Below are 21369 nucleotides of genomic sequence, written 5' to 3'. Positions count from 1 at the left end.
TTCACTTGAATTTGCATTCTAAAACACATCAAATGGGTTTAACTGAACTGATTGCGATACCTAAAAAGTCTTTATCACTCAAGCCACTCAACAAGGAGGCCTACGGTGAAGGGATTATTTAAGGCACAGAGGAACAACAGACACAGGAATCAGAAAAATGATCAAAAACAAACTCTTAAGAAGCACCTTTTGAACAATGATAAGTTATGTTGAAAAACTAAAACAAATTTCGAAATAAGGTTTGACTAGAAAACTCACCCGACTTTCTCTTTCTTTTTTCGCCATGAGGTCCAGTTCCTCTTTGGCATGATTCAGTTCTTTTTCTAGCTCAGCAACTGTGTCCGAGTCGCCTACAAATGAACAGTGTTCATTTTTCTCACTATTAATCCAATCACTATTAATACAATATGACCTCTCTGTCTCCTTTCTGAAGAATCTGCTCTAAAGACATGCCCCAACAATTAAAAAAAAACAAAACACACAAGATGTTCTTTGCAATATTATTCATCACACCAAATTACTGCACTAACCTATCTGTCCCCCAAAAGAAGACTGAATAAACCACCATATATCCATATAATTACGTACTATTTACTTAATAGCCAGACAAATGAAGTAGATCTTTAGAAATTGTTAAGAAATGATTCCCAAGACATATTGGTAAGTAAAACAAAGTTGGCATAAAAGAATACACCTAAATGTAGTTTTGTCTTCAAAAAACAGGGAAATCAAGATATGCAGAAACAAATACATCCAAACATGTAACTGATCTCCTTATTTTGCAAATAAACACACAAAAAAAAGATAACTGGGGGCTGGAGCAATAGCACAGCGGATAGGCCGTTTGCCTTGCACGCAGTCAACCTAGGTTCGATTCCCAGCATCCCATATGGTCCAACGAGCACCGCCAGGAGTAATTCCTGAGTGCATGAACCAGGAGTAACTCCTGTGCATCGACGGGTGTGACCCAAAAAAAGAAAAAAAAAAAAGGTTAAAAAAAAAAGATAAAAAAAAAAATCAAATTGGTTGCCTTCAGAGTATAAGTGGAAACGAGAGGAAAGAGAAAGAATTTATGTTGCATTTACACAATGGAACTCACCTCCCCGAGCTCCTGGCAAGCCACCCGTGATGTATTCGATATGCCAGACACAGTAACAACAAAATCTCCAATGGAGATGTTACTGGGCCCGCTCGAGCAAATCGACAAACAACGGGAGGGCCTTTACCTTTACCTTTACCTTACACAATGGAATACTATTCAGCTGTTAGGAAAAATGAAGTCATAAAATTTGCTTATAAATACATGACCATGAGTGTATCATGCTGAGTGAAATGAGTCAGAAGGAGAGGGACAGACATAGAATAACAGCACTCATTTGTGGGATATAAAAAAACATAGTGTGAGACTGAGACCCATCATTGTTACTGGTATTTGGCATATTTGGTGGGTCTCATTCTCCTAAAGAGCCTTGAATATAATCTCAGGGCTAGGATGAAAGAGACGTTACTGGGGCCTGCTCAAGGCAATCGACGAATAACAGGATGATGAATGAATGAATGAGTGAAGTGTGAGACTAATATCCAAGGACAGTAGATATGAGGGCCAGGAGAACCGGTGTACAGTGGAAGCCTGCCACAAGTTGCAGGGAAGGGGCAGTTAGGAGGAGAAGAAACCACTATGACAATGAGAGTTAGAAAAGATCACTCTGAACAGAGAGCTGAAAGGAGGTAACGCGATATACATGGTAACCTCTCAGTTCCCGTATTACAAACCATGACGCCCAAAAGGAAAGAGAGAATGAGCGAAAGAGAGAGAGCCAGAGAGAGAGAGAGAGAGAGAGAGAGACAGAGAAGTGCCTGCTATATGAGCAGACAGGTTAGGGTGGCGGCCGGGAAACTGAGGGCAATGGGGAGGGAAATGTCCACTGATGAAGGGATGGGTGTTGGAACATGGTATGACTGAAACCCAATCATGAACAATTCTGTAACTGTGTTCCTCAAGTTGGTTCAACTTTTTCCAATGTGAAAACGAAGAAAAGAGAGCAAACTGGACAAGACTTCTGAGCATACTCACATATCTGAGTTTGAATCATGTTAAAGTAATCCTGAATGTCAGAGAGTTCAACAATCATGGGAGAAAGTCTAAAATTTAAAACTCATGTAATAAATGAACCTACACAATAAATATATAACCACCCTACAGGTTTTAAAAAAAAAGGCAATTCAAATAATTTCTGAACTCAGTATTCCAACTGCACATCCTCAGTAGAAGATAAAAAAAAAATTACAAGGAAATCTGGATGCTCTCTAAATAAATTTATCATGAGTACTGTTATTCATGCAGAAATTCTAAAACTATTTTTGAGTACTACATAAATATGTTTTGCAAATAGACTTAAATACATTCATGCCGATAGATAATCAGGTATCTGGGAAGGGCAGTTATGTTATGAACAGGGGGAGAGGGGAGACCTGAATTAAATTAAGATTAGAAAAACTATCAAGTTAAGATGTTGATACACAGATTAAGATGTACAGATAAATCATCTTTATTTCTCTATCTTCGTCTAGCTCTGATTGCTTAAAAATACCTAAAAGGAAATGGTATCCCTCTAGTAACGAACCCTTGTAAAGACCAGTTTTGGTGCCTACAAGCCCTCACCTACAACAAGGAACTAAGATTCCCTTGGAGTAATGGCTCATTCCAGGGCCAAGACAAGAAAAGTATAAAGCAATTACAGAACATTTTTACTGTAAACTGTGCCCAAAATCAGACAGGGAAATATGAAAAGGGCAGAGGAACAGCTTGAGAGGTGGCCAACTGGCCCAATACGGGAAAGCTAGGCTGATGACACAATGCATCAATGGAAAACAAAAGGATCTGTTAGTTCATACTGATATAAACAAACAGAACAAGGGCAGTGCTTTTATTTATTTATTTATTTTGGCGGGGAGCAGGGGTTGGGCCACACCTAACAGTGCTCAGAGCTTACTCCTGGCTCGGTGCTAAGGGATCACTCCTGGTGGTGCTGAACTCAGGCCATTCACATGCAAAGTAAACACCCTACCCACTGTAGTACTTTTTACAGCCCCAGGGTACGGCTTTATTTAAGAAAAAAAAAGAAGAAGAAGAAGAAGAAGAAGAAGAACACACAATGATGAACAGAGAATCTTAAGAAATCATTCTTTTAAACTACCACTGCGATGTCTGATTCAGACAAGGCTCAAGGGATGTTCAGACCACTGGATTGATGTCTGAGAAAAAGAACTGTCAGATTTCAAGGTATTAACAGCAGAGCACTTAACACTTACAAAAGAAAAGTGAGCAAGCAAAAAGAAAGTTTTACAAAAAGGAAATTGACAGTAGAGCGGTCTGGTAAATACAACCTTAAACAAATGACTAAACTTAATATCCCCCAGGATAACAGAAGTGGTGTCAGTCAATCCTGATTTAATGGACTGAGAAAGAGAAAACTCATGGAGTCTACTTGCTAAAATTACTTCACTTGAATCGAACCAGGGGCAAACAAATCAGAGACACACTGAGAAACATTAGCTGGCCCACATCTTAAAAACACCAATGTCAAAAAAAAAAAAAGGCTAGAAAACTATTCTGCATTAAAGCCATCCGTCAACTAAGAGCCACTAAACATGATTTTTTTTTTTTTTTTTGCTTTTTTGGGTCACACCCGGTGATGCACAGGAGTTACTCCTGGTTCATGCACTCAGGAATTACTCCTGGCAGTGCTCGGGAGACCATATGGGATGCTGGGAATCGAACCTAGGTTGGCTGTGTGCAAGGCAAACGCCCTACCCGCTGTGCTATTGCTCCAGCCTCTAAACATGATCTTTGAAGGGGAAATGAAACAGCTATTGAGAATATTTTTGGAACAATAGGAAGTCTGAATATGGATTATATATCACATACTACTAAGCTATGTTTAAAGTAAACATAGTCCTATGGAATGCCCTTGTTCTTACAGAATATATAATGAATATTTATGATTGTTAAGGAAAGCAGTGAAAAGACTGTTTGCATATAGACCTGCATGCTGAACTGAGTCCTTGGAATATATATTACAGCTTCACCTGTAAAATGTGTCTGCTCTGCTTTCCGAGGCCTCAAAAGTAGCCCCAAGGATACAATATTAACAGAATATGATGTGTAATACATTTGCTATGGACTGAATTATATACCTGGCTGGACATGGTCAGACCTCTGTAAAACTTTGACATCTGGCATGAGATGGTGCAGAAAACTATTTTGCAGCTATCCAAGAAAAACCTTATAAGTAACCCCTTTCCCAGTGAAACTGACACCCAGTAATGGAAATGGTCCACCTACATCTGTGATCTCTCCCTGCCCTTGCTGAATTAGGGCCCAGGTTGTGTAGAGCATTCCCAAAGGTGACAAGCCAACAATGATCTCCAAAAGTAATGTTAATGGTTGAAGAGTTAATGGTTGAAGAGTAATGTTAATGGTTGAAGTAATGTTAATGGTTGAAGAGAAACTTTTGTGTACAAAGAAATAATGTAAATGTGGCAAAAGGTTACTAATTGTTCAAAATGTATAACATGTAATTATGGGTATTTATTGTACAACATTGCTACTTTTCTACAGATTTGAAATTCAAAAAATAAAAACTGAGGTAAGGCTCTTTTAAAAAAAAATTTGTCATACTTATGTGACGTCCTGGGTTTTGATCCATGGCACTGCAAAGTAAGTCACTGGGCAGTAAGTTTCTTGAAGCTACCCTAGACTCCAACCATTTGCTCTGTAACAGGTCCCAATCCAAGGCATCCGCTTGGGTTCTATGCCCACCATTTGTGTAAGTCTGTTGTTTTTAAGATGTTTAGGGCCAAAAGTATCCAATGGTGAAGCTGAGCTTGGCATACAACACAAAGTGTACCACCTACCCCTTCCAATATGTACTGTAGGTGATGTTAAAACACAGCGAATAACAGTAGTTTGTTTAAAAGACATCGCGGAGAAGGCCCTGGATTTCTGTCATGCAGATTTGGAAACATAACCTCCTGCATTTCTGAATCCCTACAAACTACCTAATCCAACTTTTTTCCCATTAAGGTTGGAAGAGCCTGTTAGCAAAAATGTTACAAGAAAACACAGATGATTATTTTATGAAATGAAAATCTGGCACTTACCTAGTGAGGATCTGGGCATGCTGGTGTCCACTTTGGCGGTCAGTGAAGTGCTATCATCTCTGGAGGGTATATGCACGGAGCCCTAAAATTTGGGAGAGTCACAGAATTTTAGAAAGATGGAAAAACATGACCAGGATGTGGAAGAGTCTCATATAATTATGCATTAAACTGATCAGACATGTGTGTCAAATGTGAAAAGAAAAATGCAGTTGGTTTTAACATCCATCTAAACAAGTTTACAGGTCTTACTTGATCCGTCTGCTCTCCAAGAAGGGGGCAGATGGAGGTGACTTCAGCTAGCTGGTTAGACATGAGTGCCTGGGAAGCCAGGAAGTCTTTCCCTCCTAAATATTGGCGCAGGGCTTGTAATTCTGAATTTCTTTCAATCAGGGCTTGTACCATCTTCTCCGAGGCCACCTAGTAAAGGGAAACCACAAAAAACATTCATAAATTCTGTGTTCTGATGTTATTTATTGAAAGTCAACTATTTATGAAAACCCAGTGGAGCAATCAGAAATGGCTTCTCCATGTTCAGCTCACAGGCAGTAACAGTACAGGAAGAACATAAGCAGAATATGGGGAAAGCTGAACATATCACATCTATTACAGACAGAATCATCGAAATTGGTTCTATTAGTACCTCACCTGGGTAAATGGGGAAGATGCTAGTTTGAGCTGGGGAAACAGATGCCTTTGTTCACTGTGCCTTAGGTCTGGAAGGTCTCTACAAAACATTCATGCCATTTGCTTTCTCTAGGTCTTTGCCAATAGTTTCCGTATCAGGTTGGCATTCTCTGAACATCCTATGTAAACCAATTCCTTCTCTTCTTTCAATTCCCATTGCTGTGCTAAAATTTTTAACAATATACTTTTCTGACACTGGTATTTACTGTCTCTTGAGAGTACGAGATGGATTTAGGTCTCTGGGCAAGTACTGTAATGTTTTGTTCAGAGCTGTAGCTGAAGCATCCAGAAGAGAGTCTGGCATGAGTAAACACTCCTTACTTATTTAATGAATGAATCAAATACATTTCGAATAGGCCAGCTTCTTGGAAGATGATAAACCTCAAAACATCAAACCCAGGGCCAGAGCGACAGCACATCTGCCTTGCATGCAGCTGACCTGGGTTCAATTTCAGCACCCCAAGCCTTGCCAAGAATGACCCCTGAGCACAGAGTTTGGAGTACGCCCTGAGCACCATCAGGTATGGTCCAAAAACCGAAAAAGCAAAAACAAAACCAAAAAATACCTCACCAAACCCAGTTGCGTTCCAAGTCGCATTTTCTAAAACAGATGATGGCACAACCAGGGAAAGATCTACCCTAACTGAGATCATTACCACAGCAGAATCAAAGTCTGGATATAAAAAAAACAACAACCAAGATTTAAATTATTTCAATAAAATGAGCTAAATACGTATTAGTTATGACAAAGAATGGAGTATGTCTTGGTAAATCATTACTGTTTTAAGTGAGAAGATGAGCTCTTAATCTGAGTCATTATTTCTAAGAAAAATAAAAGAAAATTTTTTATCTTTAGAATGTAACGGTTGAGCACTATCGGGATCTGGATATGACCATTTTAGAAGTATCAATATATTAAGTTGCTTTCATAAAAAAATTATTTGAAATTTTTTTAAATCTTCGAAATTATTATGGGAAAAATAACATATGAAATACTTTATTTCATATTTAGTAGTAGTTTTCAGTCTCCAGTATATAGAGAGGTGCTTGGCCATGAACTTTCATAACTGTGAAAAGATCAAAAATGATTGATACAATCCATCTGCCTTGCTACACTTTTGCTAGTAGTGCTGTTTTTAACTTTTTGTTGTTGTTGTTGTTTTGGAGTCACACCTGGCAGCACTGAGATCTTAATCCTGGCTCTGTGCTCAGGGATGGCTCCTGGTGATGCATGGAGAACCAGATGGGGTGCTGGGGACCACACCCAGGTTGGTCCCATGCAAGGCAAGTGCCCTACCACTGGCCGTATTATCTCTCCAGGCCCTCTAGGTGCTGTTTGTATATGCTTCTCCAGATACGTTCCATGAGCCAGCTGCCTCACCATCATCTGGAAGAAGCTTGTCAGAAACGTGAATTTTGAATTCTACATATAACTTCTCATTTCTGTCTCTGGCGGGTGAGCTTTGAATTTTGTTTTAAAATAACTATGTAAGGGTACACAGCTTCAAAAATCATTACAAAAACATTTTCAACCAGCTTAGATTAGGGTATGGACATATCTGTTCACAAGTAGGAATGCAAATCATCAGACTATATTCATAAAGTTAGAAATTACTTATGACAGAAAATAAACTTAATGTCAGAATTATATTAGGCAACTTAATATTGCTATTTTATTACAATATTATTTTCCAGACTACTGATTTGTACTATCCCAAACAAATGTTTTAGATAAATATATTATTTGTTCAATATTAACAAAAAAAAATAGCTATGTAGGTGATTCTTTTGTTTGCAATGTAGAAAAAAGTGTATCCACAAGAAAATAATCACCATTCTTCTGGAGCTGAAAAATCTTCTATAATGTTAGTAATCTCCTACATTCTGTTATTTAACTCCCGACTATGTGCTGCTGAGGGTCTGTATGGCTTTGTTCTGTTTTCTGTTTGTTTGGTTGGTTTTTTATTAAAGGAGGGAACGACCCACACCCAGCAGTACTCAGGAACTGTATCTGGCTCTGTGCTCGGGAACCACTCCTGGTAGTGCCTGGGGGATTGAACATATGCTAAAGATTCAAACCAGGGTTGGTCCCAAGTATTTTACCTCCTGTATCTCTCTCTAGCCCTCCATATTCCCTGTCAAAATTATCAGACTATTACAGAAAAAAATACATATTTAATAAAATTAGTGGCTACATGAATTGGGTATCTTATACTCTAATGATAGATGAAAAGCTGTACTCAAGTGAGTAAACTGAAGGGAAAAAACCAGAATGGAATATCAATTGATACAAAGGTGTATTCACAAGGCACACAAGTTTCCTCGTCTTGGGCTTCCAAAGCGCTGCTTTGACCTGCGGCCGCGTCCTTACTTGGCTCTCCTGCTCCCTGGAGCTCATGGACTGCAGGAGGTTCTGGATCTCCAGCCCGTGCTCCGCAGCTTGCTGGTTGCGATCACTCAGAAGCTCCTGAAGCATCCTTTCTTTCTGCTGTAGACGCTGACATAGCTCCTCAGCAATCTCCACTTGACCTGGTCCGAGTTTGCAGAGCAATGTGGCACTGAGATCCTGACACAGAAGGGAAAGTATAAGCTTTGAAGGAAAACCCGGTCTATTGCCTCTGGAGGGCCCACTAACAATCTATCTGGGACAGAGGGATGGTACAGTGGACAGGGCGTTTGCCTAGCACACGGCCGACCTGGGTTGGAAACCGGCATCCCATGTGGTCCTCTGAGCACCGCCAGGAATAATTCCGGAGTGCAGACCCAGGAGGAACCCCTGAGAACTGCCAGGTGTGACTCCCTCCCCCCCTCCCAAAAAAAAACTCTATCACAGAAGAGCTATAAAATTCTAGAAAGCAAGTAAATTCATTTTCACAGATCTAGCATGGGTGTTAAATAAAAGGTTGAAAATACATACTCAATGAAAGAACACTAAACCTATAAAAACAGAAAAATAATATCCATATTGCTTTCCCTATTTTCTCATGGAAATAACAATTACTACTAAATTATTAGACTCATATTGGCTGCGTGCAAGGCAAACGCCCTACCGCTCGCCCGCACGGCAGAGCCTGGCAAGCCACCCGTGATGTATTCGATATGCCAGACACAGTAACAACAAAGTCTCCAATGGAGACGTTACTGGGCCTGCTCGAGCAAATCGAGCTATTTTATTACAACGGGAGGGCCTTTACTTTTACTTATTAGATTCATGTTGATTAATGATATATATAAAATTAAGAAGAATGAATACTCGGTTCATTTGTTTCATGTTTTTTCCCCAACGTAGGGGAAACACAAAATAAACAGAAGAGAAAGAAAAGGAGCACTGTGTTAGCACGGTGATGTCATCCCTACTTTGTTTTAAAAATCATTATTATTGCTCAAAGGCAACAGAAACAAAGCAAAGAGCATGAGAACTGGTCTTCAGTAGTAAGCCTGTCACTGGGAAGTAGGGGGACAGGCTGGGGGAGGGACACCGCGGCAATGGTGGAGGGAGAGGTCACTCTGAGGAAGATTGAAAGGAAGTAAAAAGTGCCTGTCGTAGCGGCAGGGGGACACTGTGAGGGAGAAGAAAGCTGGGGACACTGGTGGAGGGAAGCAGACACTTCCCCGTGAAGGGATTGGTGTTGGGACAGCAACACCTGAAATTCAACGAAGAATAACTTGGTAACTTTGTAATTCATAGTGATTCAGTAAAATTAATTTAAAAAATCATCTTAATGGGGCTGGAGCGATAGCATAGCAGGGAGGTCGTTTGCCTTGCACGTGGCCGACCCGGGTTCGATTCCCAGCGTCCCATATGGTCCCTTGAGCACCATCAAGAGTAATTCCTGAGTGCAAAGCCAGGAGTAACCCCTGCGCACCGCCGGATGTGACCCAAAAAGCAAAAAATAAAAAAATTTAAAAAATAATCATTATTATTGAGATGACACAGTTCACAAGCTTTCTCCACTAAGAACACAGTCATTAAAACTGGCACCCCACCTGCTCTGCCACTCATCAGTCATGCTTATTTCAACAAGTACCTCAACTTCAGAAGTTCCTCTCCTTGTCTATGAAAGATGCATGGAAGTAAGAACTCTCACAAATTGTGGGGATTTAATGAGTTATTACTTGTTAAGCTCTTAAACACGGCCTTAGCATAACTTAATAAATACTGGCAACCACGTTTTCCGTGTACCTTTCAGGTCTCATTAATTCTCACGTAACTTCTGAGAGAAAAGTAATTGTCTCCTTGAGTTTATGGGGTTAAGAAAGAAAAGTCCCCGCGTAAACCACTGACTTGCCCAGGCACAAAAAGGACTTTCAGGGAGGCCTTCCAGAGCTCAAAAGTCCTAATCCAAGATGTTACATGATCTCTAAAGAGGCTGCTCTGAAGTTAATGAATGGCTTGCCTCCACTTCTTTGTTCCTGTCATGCAGAGAGGTCTGTAACTGCTGAACGATGCTTTCTTGCTCCTTCTGCCAGTGGCTAAATTTGGTTTCCATTTCTTCCTTGAGCCACTGGAGGTTCTGACTGCTGGTAGATAACTGCTCCACTTCTAGGCCTTTTGCCCTCAGGAGATTCTCCATACTCTACGGTGACAAAGCGATTTTCAGTTAGAGAACTGCATACATTGCTTAGGTTAAATAAGAAACTGATCCACCAATAATTGATCTCATAAATTATCTATTAACTTTTTTGCAAAGGAGAAAACTCACCGCTTCTTAACACCATATTAGCTATTATGCATTTTTATAAACTCTGATCTGTTTGAGAGAGAAATTTAATACACAGAAGCAGACTTCTTTATGAGGACTTCTTTAAGAAGCAGCATAGAGTAAGATCTTTAAGCTCTAAATCCATAAAAGTAATCCACAATAAATATAAATTTAAAAAACAAGCTCTCTGGCTGTGTGAACACATATACATGCTCTAGAGGGTATATTACCTACACATATACTATCAACGAGGAAAACAAAACACAGAAGAGTTTTTACCCCGGGAATACTTATGTCAAACTAGCTCGATATTGACATGGATTAGAAATCAATTAGATTCATGTATAGCTCCTCAAATCCACTGCCTCCAACTACAAATTCCACAGTATGCAAGAAGGAAAACGCACAGAGACTTCTCACGCCTTAGCCTATGATGATGGAACTAAAGTCTGCTAGTTTTGTTTGCTTTCATTATTATTATGAATTTTGTTCTGGGCGCCACACCCAGCAGTGTTCAAGGCTTACTCCTGACTCTGTGCTCAGGGATCACTCCTGGCTGGACTTGACGGACCATTTGGGGGCCAGAGACAGAATCCGGCTCATCCGCATGGTCCTGCACATGATAGTAACAGCGCCACATGACAATACAGGACCCTACCTGCTACATTATCACTCTGGCCCCGTGTCTGCTTTTAGATTTTTTTTCTCATCAAGCAAACGGTTTGGTTCCCGAGAATGATGGGGATGCTTCTGGGATTGTGGCTTTCAGCACAGAAGCCAAGTGGGGCCGGGTCACCGAGCGAGAGTTGCTCTTACCTGCATGGTGGCTTCATTGGAGGAGAGGACAACGCGCAATCTCTCCAGGTCATAGTCTCGCTCTCTCACTGCCAGCTGCAGCTGACGCAGTTCTTTTTCTTTTTCTTCCAGGGTGGTGAACTTTTCATCTATGGCTCGCTGCAAGGGAAGGAAGAATCCCAAAGCTCCATCTGATTCACTATCCCGGTATATTCTCCCTTATTCAATAAGATTTTAAATCTAAAGGAATGCAAAACCACCTGTGAAAGGTCGTAAACTAAATAGACGCTTCTACAGTGTGTGCCCCTATGAATGGGAGAATCCACGGCACAGTGGCCATAATTAGGGCACGTACCTCTAAAGCAGCATCTCTGTCCTGTATTCGTTGCCGAAGTTTCTCAAGCAACATTTCATTCGCTTCAAAGGTTGGATCTGGGTTATCCCGATATTGCTGTAGCTCCCGAAATTCCTAATGAGACCAAAAGTCCTTTATTCATTTATCTAATATTAACTGTGTCCCTCGGAGAGCCCGGCAAGCAACCGAGAGTATTCGATATGCCAGACACAGTAACAACAAAGTCTCCAATGGAGACGTTACTGGGCCCACTCGAGCAAATCGACGATCAACGGGAGGGCCTTTACCTTTACCTTTACCTTTAACTGTGTCCCTACAGTTTGCCAAATGTTTCACTGGTCATTTAGGATAAGAATAAAAATGTGATCACTCTCCAGAGGTACACATTCTAACACAGGTTGTTCACTATTCTGCATTATGGCAAGGGCACATTTAGCTGTTAGGTGAACGGAGGATGCACTGTTCTCTCTGAAGACGCCACTAAAGATCTCACAAAACAGGTGATGCTTGCTCCCTGTGTGAGTCGCAAACGTTTTTCTCCAGTGAAAAGGGGCAGAGAAAAAATATGGAAGCACAAGATGCCTAAACTATGAAAAAAATGATAGACCTAACAAAAAGGAAGGTTTTCTCAGAGTGAATAGGTAACTCTTCTCACAGTTCCGTTTTCCCCTAAAATGTTCGTTTACCATCTAAATAACTCCGTGGACATTTCTTCCTTTCTTTTTCGAAATGTATTTTTATTAAGATGCCATGATTTAGAGTTTTCCATAATAGAGGTGCTGCAGGCACACAATGTTAAAACACCAAGCCCAATCCCAGTGGGCGCCTCTCTATACCCAGGTCCCCCCCACCTCCCACCCCCATCGCCTCCTGTGTCCACCCTTCCCTCCCACCCAAGTCTGCCCCCTTGGTTGGCATATGACAAATTTATTTCATACTGCTTGATCCAACAAAACTTAATGGAATCATAAATGGAATGATCAGGAAATAATTCAATAAAAGTCAATTTGTGACTGCTATGTGATTTGAACTTATAGAAATAAATTCAAATCACTTAATACAATATACTGCCTATTTCATTTACATAAGTCAGTTTTCACACGAGAAATCTTGCATTTAAAACATACTGCATTAAAATGTATTTACGCTTGAATCTTCTCGTGGTGATTACCATGTCCTCCCGGTCATAAAAATTCAGTGGACATGTCTATTCAGATGGTTCTACCTACTAGACTGAGAGCAATATCATATATTTTTATTGGCTTCCAAAACCAGAATGTTTAATAGCTCTTTTCTAAATATTTACTAGTTAAGTCCTTCAGGTCTGCAGTGACAGTTCCTTGTATTTTCTGGCTAGCATCTTGGTTCATGAATTATACTTTATGTTGATTCCCACCTAGTACATGTATTCTACATGTACTAGGTATGAGCCACAGGTGGACTGACTGATATCCTGAGAAAATATTTAGAGCTCTGTAAACCTAAGTTTAACTTAGGTCATTCTGGACACTCACCTGAAGCAGTTGTTCTTTGTGATTCAGACTGTGGTTTAGACGCTGGATATTTTGCTCTTGGGCTCGAATCTCATTGAATTTTTCAGCCTCCAGGGCACGAAGCTTTTGGTTTTTATTCTGCAATTCTCCTTGTAACTGTTGTAAGGCTTTTCGCAATTCCTGTATTACATAGGGTCCCTTTTATAAATCATCTCTCATTTTTCACAAGGTCATTACTTACAAAAGCTTTTAAAACTTCCAAGGCAGAGCCCAAAATAGATAAGTAGCATTTTAAAAATCGTTAATGAAATAGCACATATGAATCAAATATGCAGGAAATTGTGGGAACTGAGGATGGCGACACTATGCAAATTTTATATTATAGATTATTTTTTTGATCTGTAACTACTACTAAATGGGAATCTGACTCACTGTAAACCTGGATCCTTTATAATAAGTTCAAGAATAGACTGTTCTATCATTCTCTTTACTAAAGAAATCATGAAGACTGTGACTCACATTTCTTAAATTACATTTATTTTTCTAACAATAAAATTAGAAAAGCAAGGCTAGAGTGATAGCACAGCGGGTAGGGTATTTGCCTTGCACATGGCTGACCCGGGTTCGATTCCCAGTATCCCATATGGTCCCCCTAGCACTGCCAGGAGTAATTCCTGAATACATGAGCCAGGAGTAACCCCTGTGCAATGCCGGGTGTAACCCAAAAAGCCAAAAAAGGAAAGAAAAATTAGAAAGGCATAAATTGTTACTTTATACAAACCCCAAAGGTATAACCTTACCAACTAAGTAAAACAGAAAAGTTTTCTTTAAATAAGAATTATTTCCGAGGCCAGAGCCATAGTATAACGGGTAGGGCATTTGCCTTGCATGCAGCCGACCAGGGTTTGATTCCCAGCATCCCATATGTCCTCTGAGCACCACCAGGAGTAATTACTGAGTGCAGAGCCAGGAGTAACCCCTGACCATCACTGGGTGTGGTCCAAAAAGCAAGAAAAAAACAATAGAATTATTTCCATAACCATCCTTCCATGACCATCCTTTCCCACTGCTCCCGAATTTGCCAGAACATCTACATTTTTTGCATTTCTAAAGAACTTCCATGGCTAATTTTTAATCTTTAAGTTACTGACCCGGAAAGATTCTTCAGAAACTGTACTGTTGATAGCATATGCTTTAAGCTAACAAGATAAAGAAATCACTTAAAACTTTTATGCTTTTTCTTTTCTTTTTTTTTTTTTTTTTTTTTTTTTTTTAGATACATGGCAAGAATATGGTGGGAGAGTTTGCAGGGCTGCAAAGAGAAAGCTTAATAAGCCCAAAACATGGTTTGCACACAAGAGGCCCATGTATGATCCCTGGCACTGCATGATCGCCTGAGCACCACTGAGAGAGAATCCAGCACAGATCTGGGAGCGGCCCCTGAAGATAAGTGTTGTGGCTCCAAATTTTAAAAAACTACTAAAAATTGCTGGAGCAATAGCACAGCGGGGAGGGCATTTGCCTTGCACGCGGCCAATCCAGGTTCGATTCCCAGCATCCCATATGGTCCCCTGAGCACCGCCAGGAGTAACTCCTGAGTGCAGAGCCAGGAGTAACCCCTGTGCATTGCCAGGTGTGACCCAAAAAGAAAAAAAAAAAAAAGGGTAGGGCCCAGAGGCTTACAGCATTTGCTTGGCAAAATAAGGATTGTGAAGGCAAACCCCAGTTTTGCCTGTCTCCACGGGACTGACCCTGACAGCTCTGCTCTCTGGAATCCCCGGGGAGAAAGTGTCTGGAGGATGGTTCAGTGACTTGGGTCTACAACTGTACCTCATGGTGTTTCACTAATTTAAAAAAAAAGGATGGTTCAGTGACTTTAGCAGCACCGAGAACAAAGTGTGAGGCCTTGGGCCCTGGAGATGATGGCCATGCGTCCCTGCACTGAACATGGTCCCCCAAGCCCTGCCGGGAGAGACCCCTTGTTTGTCTTGGGCCACAAAACAAAACAAAGCAAAGCAAAAAGTATGAAGCTCTAAGCTTGATCTCTTAGCTTGATCTGCTGAGGTTGGTCTCGTGCCAAAGTGCACATTCCTGAGAGCCCCAATGTCTGGGAATCTGGGTAAGGAGGAAAATAAAAACCGACCAGGGCCAGAGATCTAAGTCAACGGCTGAGCACATAATTTGCATGCAGAAGGCTCAACTTTAATACCTGCACGGTCTGTCTAGTACTTCTGTGAGTGATCCCCAAGCACAGGTGGGAAACGACCCTGGAATACCACGAGGCATGGCCACCCCTCCCCTAAAAGGCAAGGCTAATCATCTAGGCAGTTCTTTCCCACTTTTTGAGTTAGCCGACTTTTACCTATCCTTCTGAAATAACCCCTGACATCTTCTGTATAAGGCTTCCCGGACTCCCTGCCAAGCCTCTCCGAAATTTCCTGCAGGATCCCAGGTGTACCTGCTATCTACCATTTAATCTGAAAGAATCTTGCTGCTATGACTATTTCTCGTGCTGAATTGCAGAAAACTGAAGAGGAAAGAGCCTGTGCCATTCACCCTTGCATTCTCAGAACACAGCCCATTGATACCTGACACGGGGCCTGAGAACACAAATGTTAAACTGAATCACCAACATTAAGCAAGTGACTCAGGCGTTCGACAAACTTTCCTGATAAGAAGTTACAATGATATGGGCAAAGTCAGCGTTTAGGAGGGCCACAAGATAATTAATGATTTACCTTATTATGTGTCCAGGAAGCCTCTTTCTGCTGCTCTCGTTCCTGGGCCGCAGCTTCAATGAACTGCACACATCGTTTGGCGTCGGCCAGCTGCCGTTCTTTCTGTCGTACCATCCTCTGCAGTTTCTGGATCTCAAGCTGGCTGCAGAACAAAGCGCTCTGAAGGTCCAGCAGGGCGACCTGCTGCTGAGCTGGGGGAGAAGACTCCAAGCTCTGAAAGAGGAAAGACCCTAATTACAAGGAGAGCAAGTACGACCGTAACTGAGAACGGCACAGCCTCCACACGACTCTTGCTTCCCATCCTACGTGATTTTCACGTACATGAAGTTGTCCCAGCTGGCTTTGGTGCAGCATTTCTCGAAGTTTTGCCATGGTGTCATTCTGACCTTCAATCACCTGGTACAACTCCTCGGTCTGAAAGAGAGGGAGCACCAAGTATGTTAGAATACTGGCTGTAAAGTCCATGATCTCACCTGTGAGACTTTAAATGACGACTCTAAGATATCAAATTAGATTCAGTGACAATTCTGTAGACTAACATGTGTTCATCTAATAATATCGGTTTCTACAAAACAACGCACACTCGTTTACCTTCAACAGGACAAACTGTTTCCTGGTGGTCCCTGATTGCCAAGCCCTTTACCTCACTTTCCCTGCTCTTGAGAGTGTCCTTGAGGCTTTGGATTGTGCCATCTTGCTTCTGAGATGATTCCTGAGCAGATTTTAGTTTGCAGCTCATTTCATTCAGTTTCTCCTGAAGGACCTAGATTCAGCCAGGAAAACCAGATTGTTAGGCCGAGGACTTATTTTCTATCTAGGCCTCCTTCAGTTGTAAGTTTAAAGAATTTCTTAGAAAAGAGAAAGAATATCTCGTCCTTTCATCCCACATTTCAAACCATTTAAGTACAAAGATAATCAACAAGAGGAATACATTAAAGTACTAAGTTAATCGACAAGAGGAATATGAACTACTTCGATACTCAGTTGCTTTCGTCCTCATGCATTGTGCTTTCTCTATGACAGCAGCCAAACTGGGCACTTGACAAGAGTCACCCTGGGTGCCCAGGGGCTTCTGCAGTCTAACATGGAACCACACCTGACCAGAAGCTCGGCATTGAAAACTTGGCAGATTTTCTTCTAAGCAGATGTTAAATCAAGGCCTATAAACAGGGCATGCAGGGATGAGATGTTAACCTCAAATCAAAAGCACAAGTGTTGACAGTCCTCCCGTTGTTCATCGATTTGCTCGAGCGGGCCCAGTAACGTCTCCATTGGAGACTTTGTTGTTACTGTGTTTGGCACATCGAATACATCACGGGGAGCTTGCCAGGCTCTGCCGTGCAGGCGAGATACTCTCGGTAGCTTGCTGGGCTCTCCGAGAGGGGCGGAGGAATCGAACTCGAGTCGGCCATGCTGGCTGCTTGTAAGACAAATGCCCTACCCGCTGTGCTATCACTCCAGCCCTACAAGCATTGACATCTTAGACAATTAAAGAAATTCTATGCAGAATCAATTAAAAGCTCTTTTTAACCGATGTTGCTGAAAATGTTGAGCCTCTCAAGCACTTTGAGGGGACTCTGGGCCACACCGTCAAAACGCTCAGCCAACCAGGGTGAATGACAATCCAGTGCTCTGTTGCCACGGGGTGCAGCAATGTGGGGGCCCCCAGGCTACACGTGGTTGATGCTCAGGAGCCATGTGGTACCAGGAACTGAACTCGTCATATGACAGGCATATGCTCCAGTCCTCTCAGTTATGACCTGGCCCCACAAGTTAAAATCTTAATGAAAGAAAGGGAAAGAATTACACTTTGGAGGGGACAGTCCACTCCACTAGTGCCCCAGGGGCCACTCCCAATAGTAACTGGGCTCAGTCGTGGGGGGCCAAGTTTGCTGGAGGAGTTTGCTCAGGCCATCAATGCTGTCATAAAGGCCCAGTGCCGCGGAGGGCCAACAGAGCCAAGACCGGCAGTGTCAGGGACCCGCAGAGCCAGATCTTGCATGTGGCAGTCATACGTTCTAGCCCCGTGAGCTCTCTCAAGCCCAAAGAACTACACTTCCAGTCCAATATTTCCGAGAGTACAGTATCCATCTCCCAACTCCCACTCAGGCTAACAGACTCAGGTAGACTCTGGCACTTCTTCAAGAAAGCCTTGGGGGTCAATACTGACCATACCTTGTTGGTGACTTCTGTTTGCTGGATCTTTTCTTGGAGTTCTGCCAAGAGGGAATCAGACACAGATTGTGGTGCTGTGTTGGTCTCATTTTCAGTCAGTCTTGGTTGCTTGAATAAATCTTCAGCCATGGGCTAGGAAGAAGCAGCAAGACAAGTTAGTTGAGCTGACTGGAGTCAACAATAAATTTTAATGTCATTTTCAAATGTCACTGGCAGCTTTTGCAAGCAACTTAGGAAGCCAAAGTTGTTGCAAGGATTGTCAGTATGAATTCTTAAAGACAGCCCAGTTCCTTATGGAGACTCTTAAGCCACTTCCATCTTCCTTATCCTGCTCTGCTCCCCGCCAACAAATATACAGGATAAACTCTATGAATGTCCACAAACATTCTATACTCAATGAAAACAAATCATTTAGTATTAACGGAAGATGAGGATTAAAAAAGGAAATGGCTATAATCATCAAATATTAAATCCATCCTATTTTTTTATTATGAAATTTAAACTTATACTATCCCTAAAAGAGGAAAAAATATTCCAATTATCTTTCTTATCAAATGTCTATTCACATCACTGGAAAAATTGGCCGGTTTGGAACATGGACTATATATATTTAGACATAACATTTTGTCAATATTAAATGCTGTATAAAAAGTATCTTTGTCTTTAGGAAATACATACTCAAGTGTTTGTTATAGACATGCTTATTATCTAGCACTAATTCTCATACAGTTTTGGAATCAGTGTTTAGCAAGAGGAAGTGACAAACACTTTATTAGTGGTGTTTCACTAATAATAATAAAAAAAACAAATGTAGTAAAATATCAGCAACTAGTGAATCTGGTAGTTCTTTATACTTAGGGCATCCCAATAAGTTTGAAATTAGTCACTTAAATTAAGTAAAATAAAAAATAAAACAAAAATTAATGAATAATAAAAAATTCACTATGATCTTGGAAGAGAGTGCCACAGTGATCTGGAAAGATTGCTTTTTTTTTTTCTTTCTGCTTTTTGGTTCACACCCGGCGATGCACAGGGGTTACTCCTGGCTCTGCACTCAGGAGTTACTCCTGGCAGTGCTCAGGGGACCATATGGGATGCTGGGAATCGAACCCGGGTTGGCCGCGTGCAAGGCAAATGCCCTACCCGCTGTGCTATCTCTCCAGCCCCTGGAAAGAATGCTTTAGGGGTATGTCAATTAGACAAAAAGATTCAGAAGAAAAAACCCACAATATTCACATATAAATAATCCATCAGAATAAGATGAGTTAATAAATTTAACATTTATTATGTGACAAGGGTACTAAAATAAAACCTAAGGAATGCAGTACCCACTACTCTTAACTCATTCCAATTAAAATCATGTAAATTCATTACAAGAGGAGAAAAAAGCAAATGCTATTCATTTTTCCCTGTCCTCACACTTTCAAACTCTGATGGCCAACTTCAAGGCAGTGCCATTACATCTTACAGTAGATTCATGCCCACCAGCAACTGACAGGAAATAGAAAAGATTTCAAAAGGAAAGTCCCTATTTCTTTGGGCTTATTTATCAATTTTTCTAACACCTATTCAGGTGTTTTAGTATTCATAATATTAAAAAGTCTTGTGGGGTCTGAAACAGGGAATTATATGTATAATTAAAAAAATGAAATATCAAATAGTGGCAAGTCAGAAGCATCAAAATAAGAAAACATGATTAAAGTGGCTAAATTGCTCTTAAGATGGCTGAGGGACAAAAGGTCTCTATGAGACGGAACTTAAATGGATAGTTGAAGGGCCAGGAATCAGTCCAGCAAACTAGAAGAACAATTTGGGAGAGAGAAAAGCTAACTGAAAAGCCTGGGAAAGAGAAAAGCATATCTAGAACTGCATTTTCCACCTCCAGCTGTGGCCCCAAACAAAACAAAATAAAAAAATAAGCAAAAAAAAAAATGTAAATTATAAGAAGCAAATTAAACAGAAAGGTGCTTTAAGTTGGAAGCAGGAATGCAGACAGTTATATTTATCCACTTTAAACCAAAGAATCTTAGAGGTAATAATTTGTCAAACCTTATGATAGAGAAGTGATCTGTCAAAAGTTACACGAAAGATCCAAAAATTTCTAACAAAATCTTAAGTTGGTAATTTTACTTTTATTTTATCACCATAAACCTGCCACTAAGTCTAAACTATTGTAGGGAGCGAAATTTTGTTCAATGAGTGAACAAGAACAATAAAAACCAAAAATATGTCTGTCTCCTAATTCTCAGAACACTCTCTTAATTCTCACCGTCTTCAAAATAAGCCAGATAATAGTCAAATATTTATAACGTATTTCAACGTCAGCTCTAAAATCAAAGAATGCAAAGAGAAGCTACATACGTTACATTTCATCTGTGCCCATCTTGGTTTGATGAATCATAGGAAACCACTAATCCTGTATACATAAGGTTTATCTAAAAGCTGAGAAGCGTTTGCTCCTTGTTATTTTACATCTCAGAAAAACGTTCTTTCAGATAGCTGCCTGCCAAAAGAACACTTAGCAAAATCTGACTAAGTCTACAACTCAAAAAGAATTCTTATGACGCATCGGGTACAAACCCAAGCATTTCCCTGAAGGGTTCTCACAGGCTGAAATGATTACTAGATTTAGTTGACATGACATGATTACACCATAAAACCCTGTTGGAATAATAAAATTTTTAACTGCGTCACTTTTGATAGAAGAATGGCTTCCCAGCCACAGAAAAGAGAATTAGGCTTCTAAGATTAATTTTTCATATGTAAGACCTTTAAGCTAAAAGGCAATGAGCTAGATCTTCTTGGATTAAGGGCATTCTTCTAATCCTTCCAATAGCAAGTCACATAATCTCAACCAGCTGCCGTTTTCTATCCAGTCTTCATTCTGTTTCTTTTGGGGGTCACAGTCAGTGGAACTTAGGACTGAGTGCTGGCTCAGCACTCAGGGGTCACTCCTGGAGGGACTCCTGGGATGATATGTGGGTCAGCCAGGCAACGCAAGCACTCTCCCCTCACTGGACTATCCCTCAGGACCCTCTGCCCTATTCTTTTTTTTTTTATTAGTGAAACACCATGAGGTACAGTTATAAACTTATAAATTTTTGTGGTTGGGTTTCAGTTATACAATGATCAAGTACCCATCCCTCCACCAGTGCCCATCCTCCCCCCCCACGGGTCCCAGCATCCCTCCCACCCCCCCATCTGCCCTGTCCCACCCTGCCGCTGTGGCAGGGCATTCCCCCTTGTTCTCTCTCTCTTCTTTT

At 41.0% G+C, this 21369-nt stretch overlaps 1 protein-coding gene across 19 annotated transcripts in view; it reads right to left on the bottom strand.

Annotated features, from left to right (window-relative positions):
* The window catches only part of LOC130028593 (myomegalin), a 179565-nt gene that overhangs the window by 63102 nt on the left and 95094 nt on the right, over positions 1-21369 (bottom strand). For all 19 annotated transcript variants that reach the window (XR_008793282.1, XR_008793304.1, XM_056120254.1 and 16 more), the window contains 12 exons: positions 18107-18238; positions 16575-16694; positions 16253-16345; positions 15932-16144; positions 13215-13373; positions 11701-11814; positions 11367-11504; positions 10245-10424; positions 8219-8413; positions 5413-5580; positions 5164-5245; positions 259-350 (listed from right to left, as the gene is read on the bottom strand). Coding sequence is in view for 17 of the 19 variants with exons in the window: in XM_056120254.1 (XP_055976229.1) it covers positions 259-350; positions 5164-5245; positions 5413-5580; positions 8219-8413; positions 10245-10424; positions 11367-11504; positions 11701-11814; positions 13215-13373; positions 15932-16144; positions 16253-16345; positions 16575-16694; positions 18107-18238 (1686 nt within the window). In the remaining 2 variants the exon portion in view is untranslated. The remainder of the gene's footprint in view (positions 1-258; positions 351-5163; positions 5246-5412; positions 5581-8218; positions 8414-10244; positions 10425-11366; positions 11505-11700; positions 11815-13214; positions 13374-15931; positions 16145-16252; positions 16346-16574; positions 16695-18106; positions 18239-21369) is intronic.

Source organism: Sorex fumeus, unplaced genomic scaffold (genome assembly GCF_029834395.1).
Source record: "Sorex fumeus unplaced genomic scaffold, SorFum_2.1 ptg000001l, whole genome shotgun sequence".
Classification (NCBI taxonomy): Eukaryota; Metazoa; Chordata; class Mammalia; order Eulipotyphla; family Soricidae; genus Sorex; species Sorex fumeus.
This window is presented reverse-complemented; position numbering and strand designations above follow the sequence as displayed.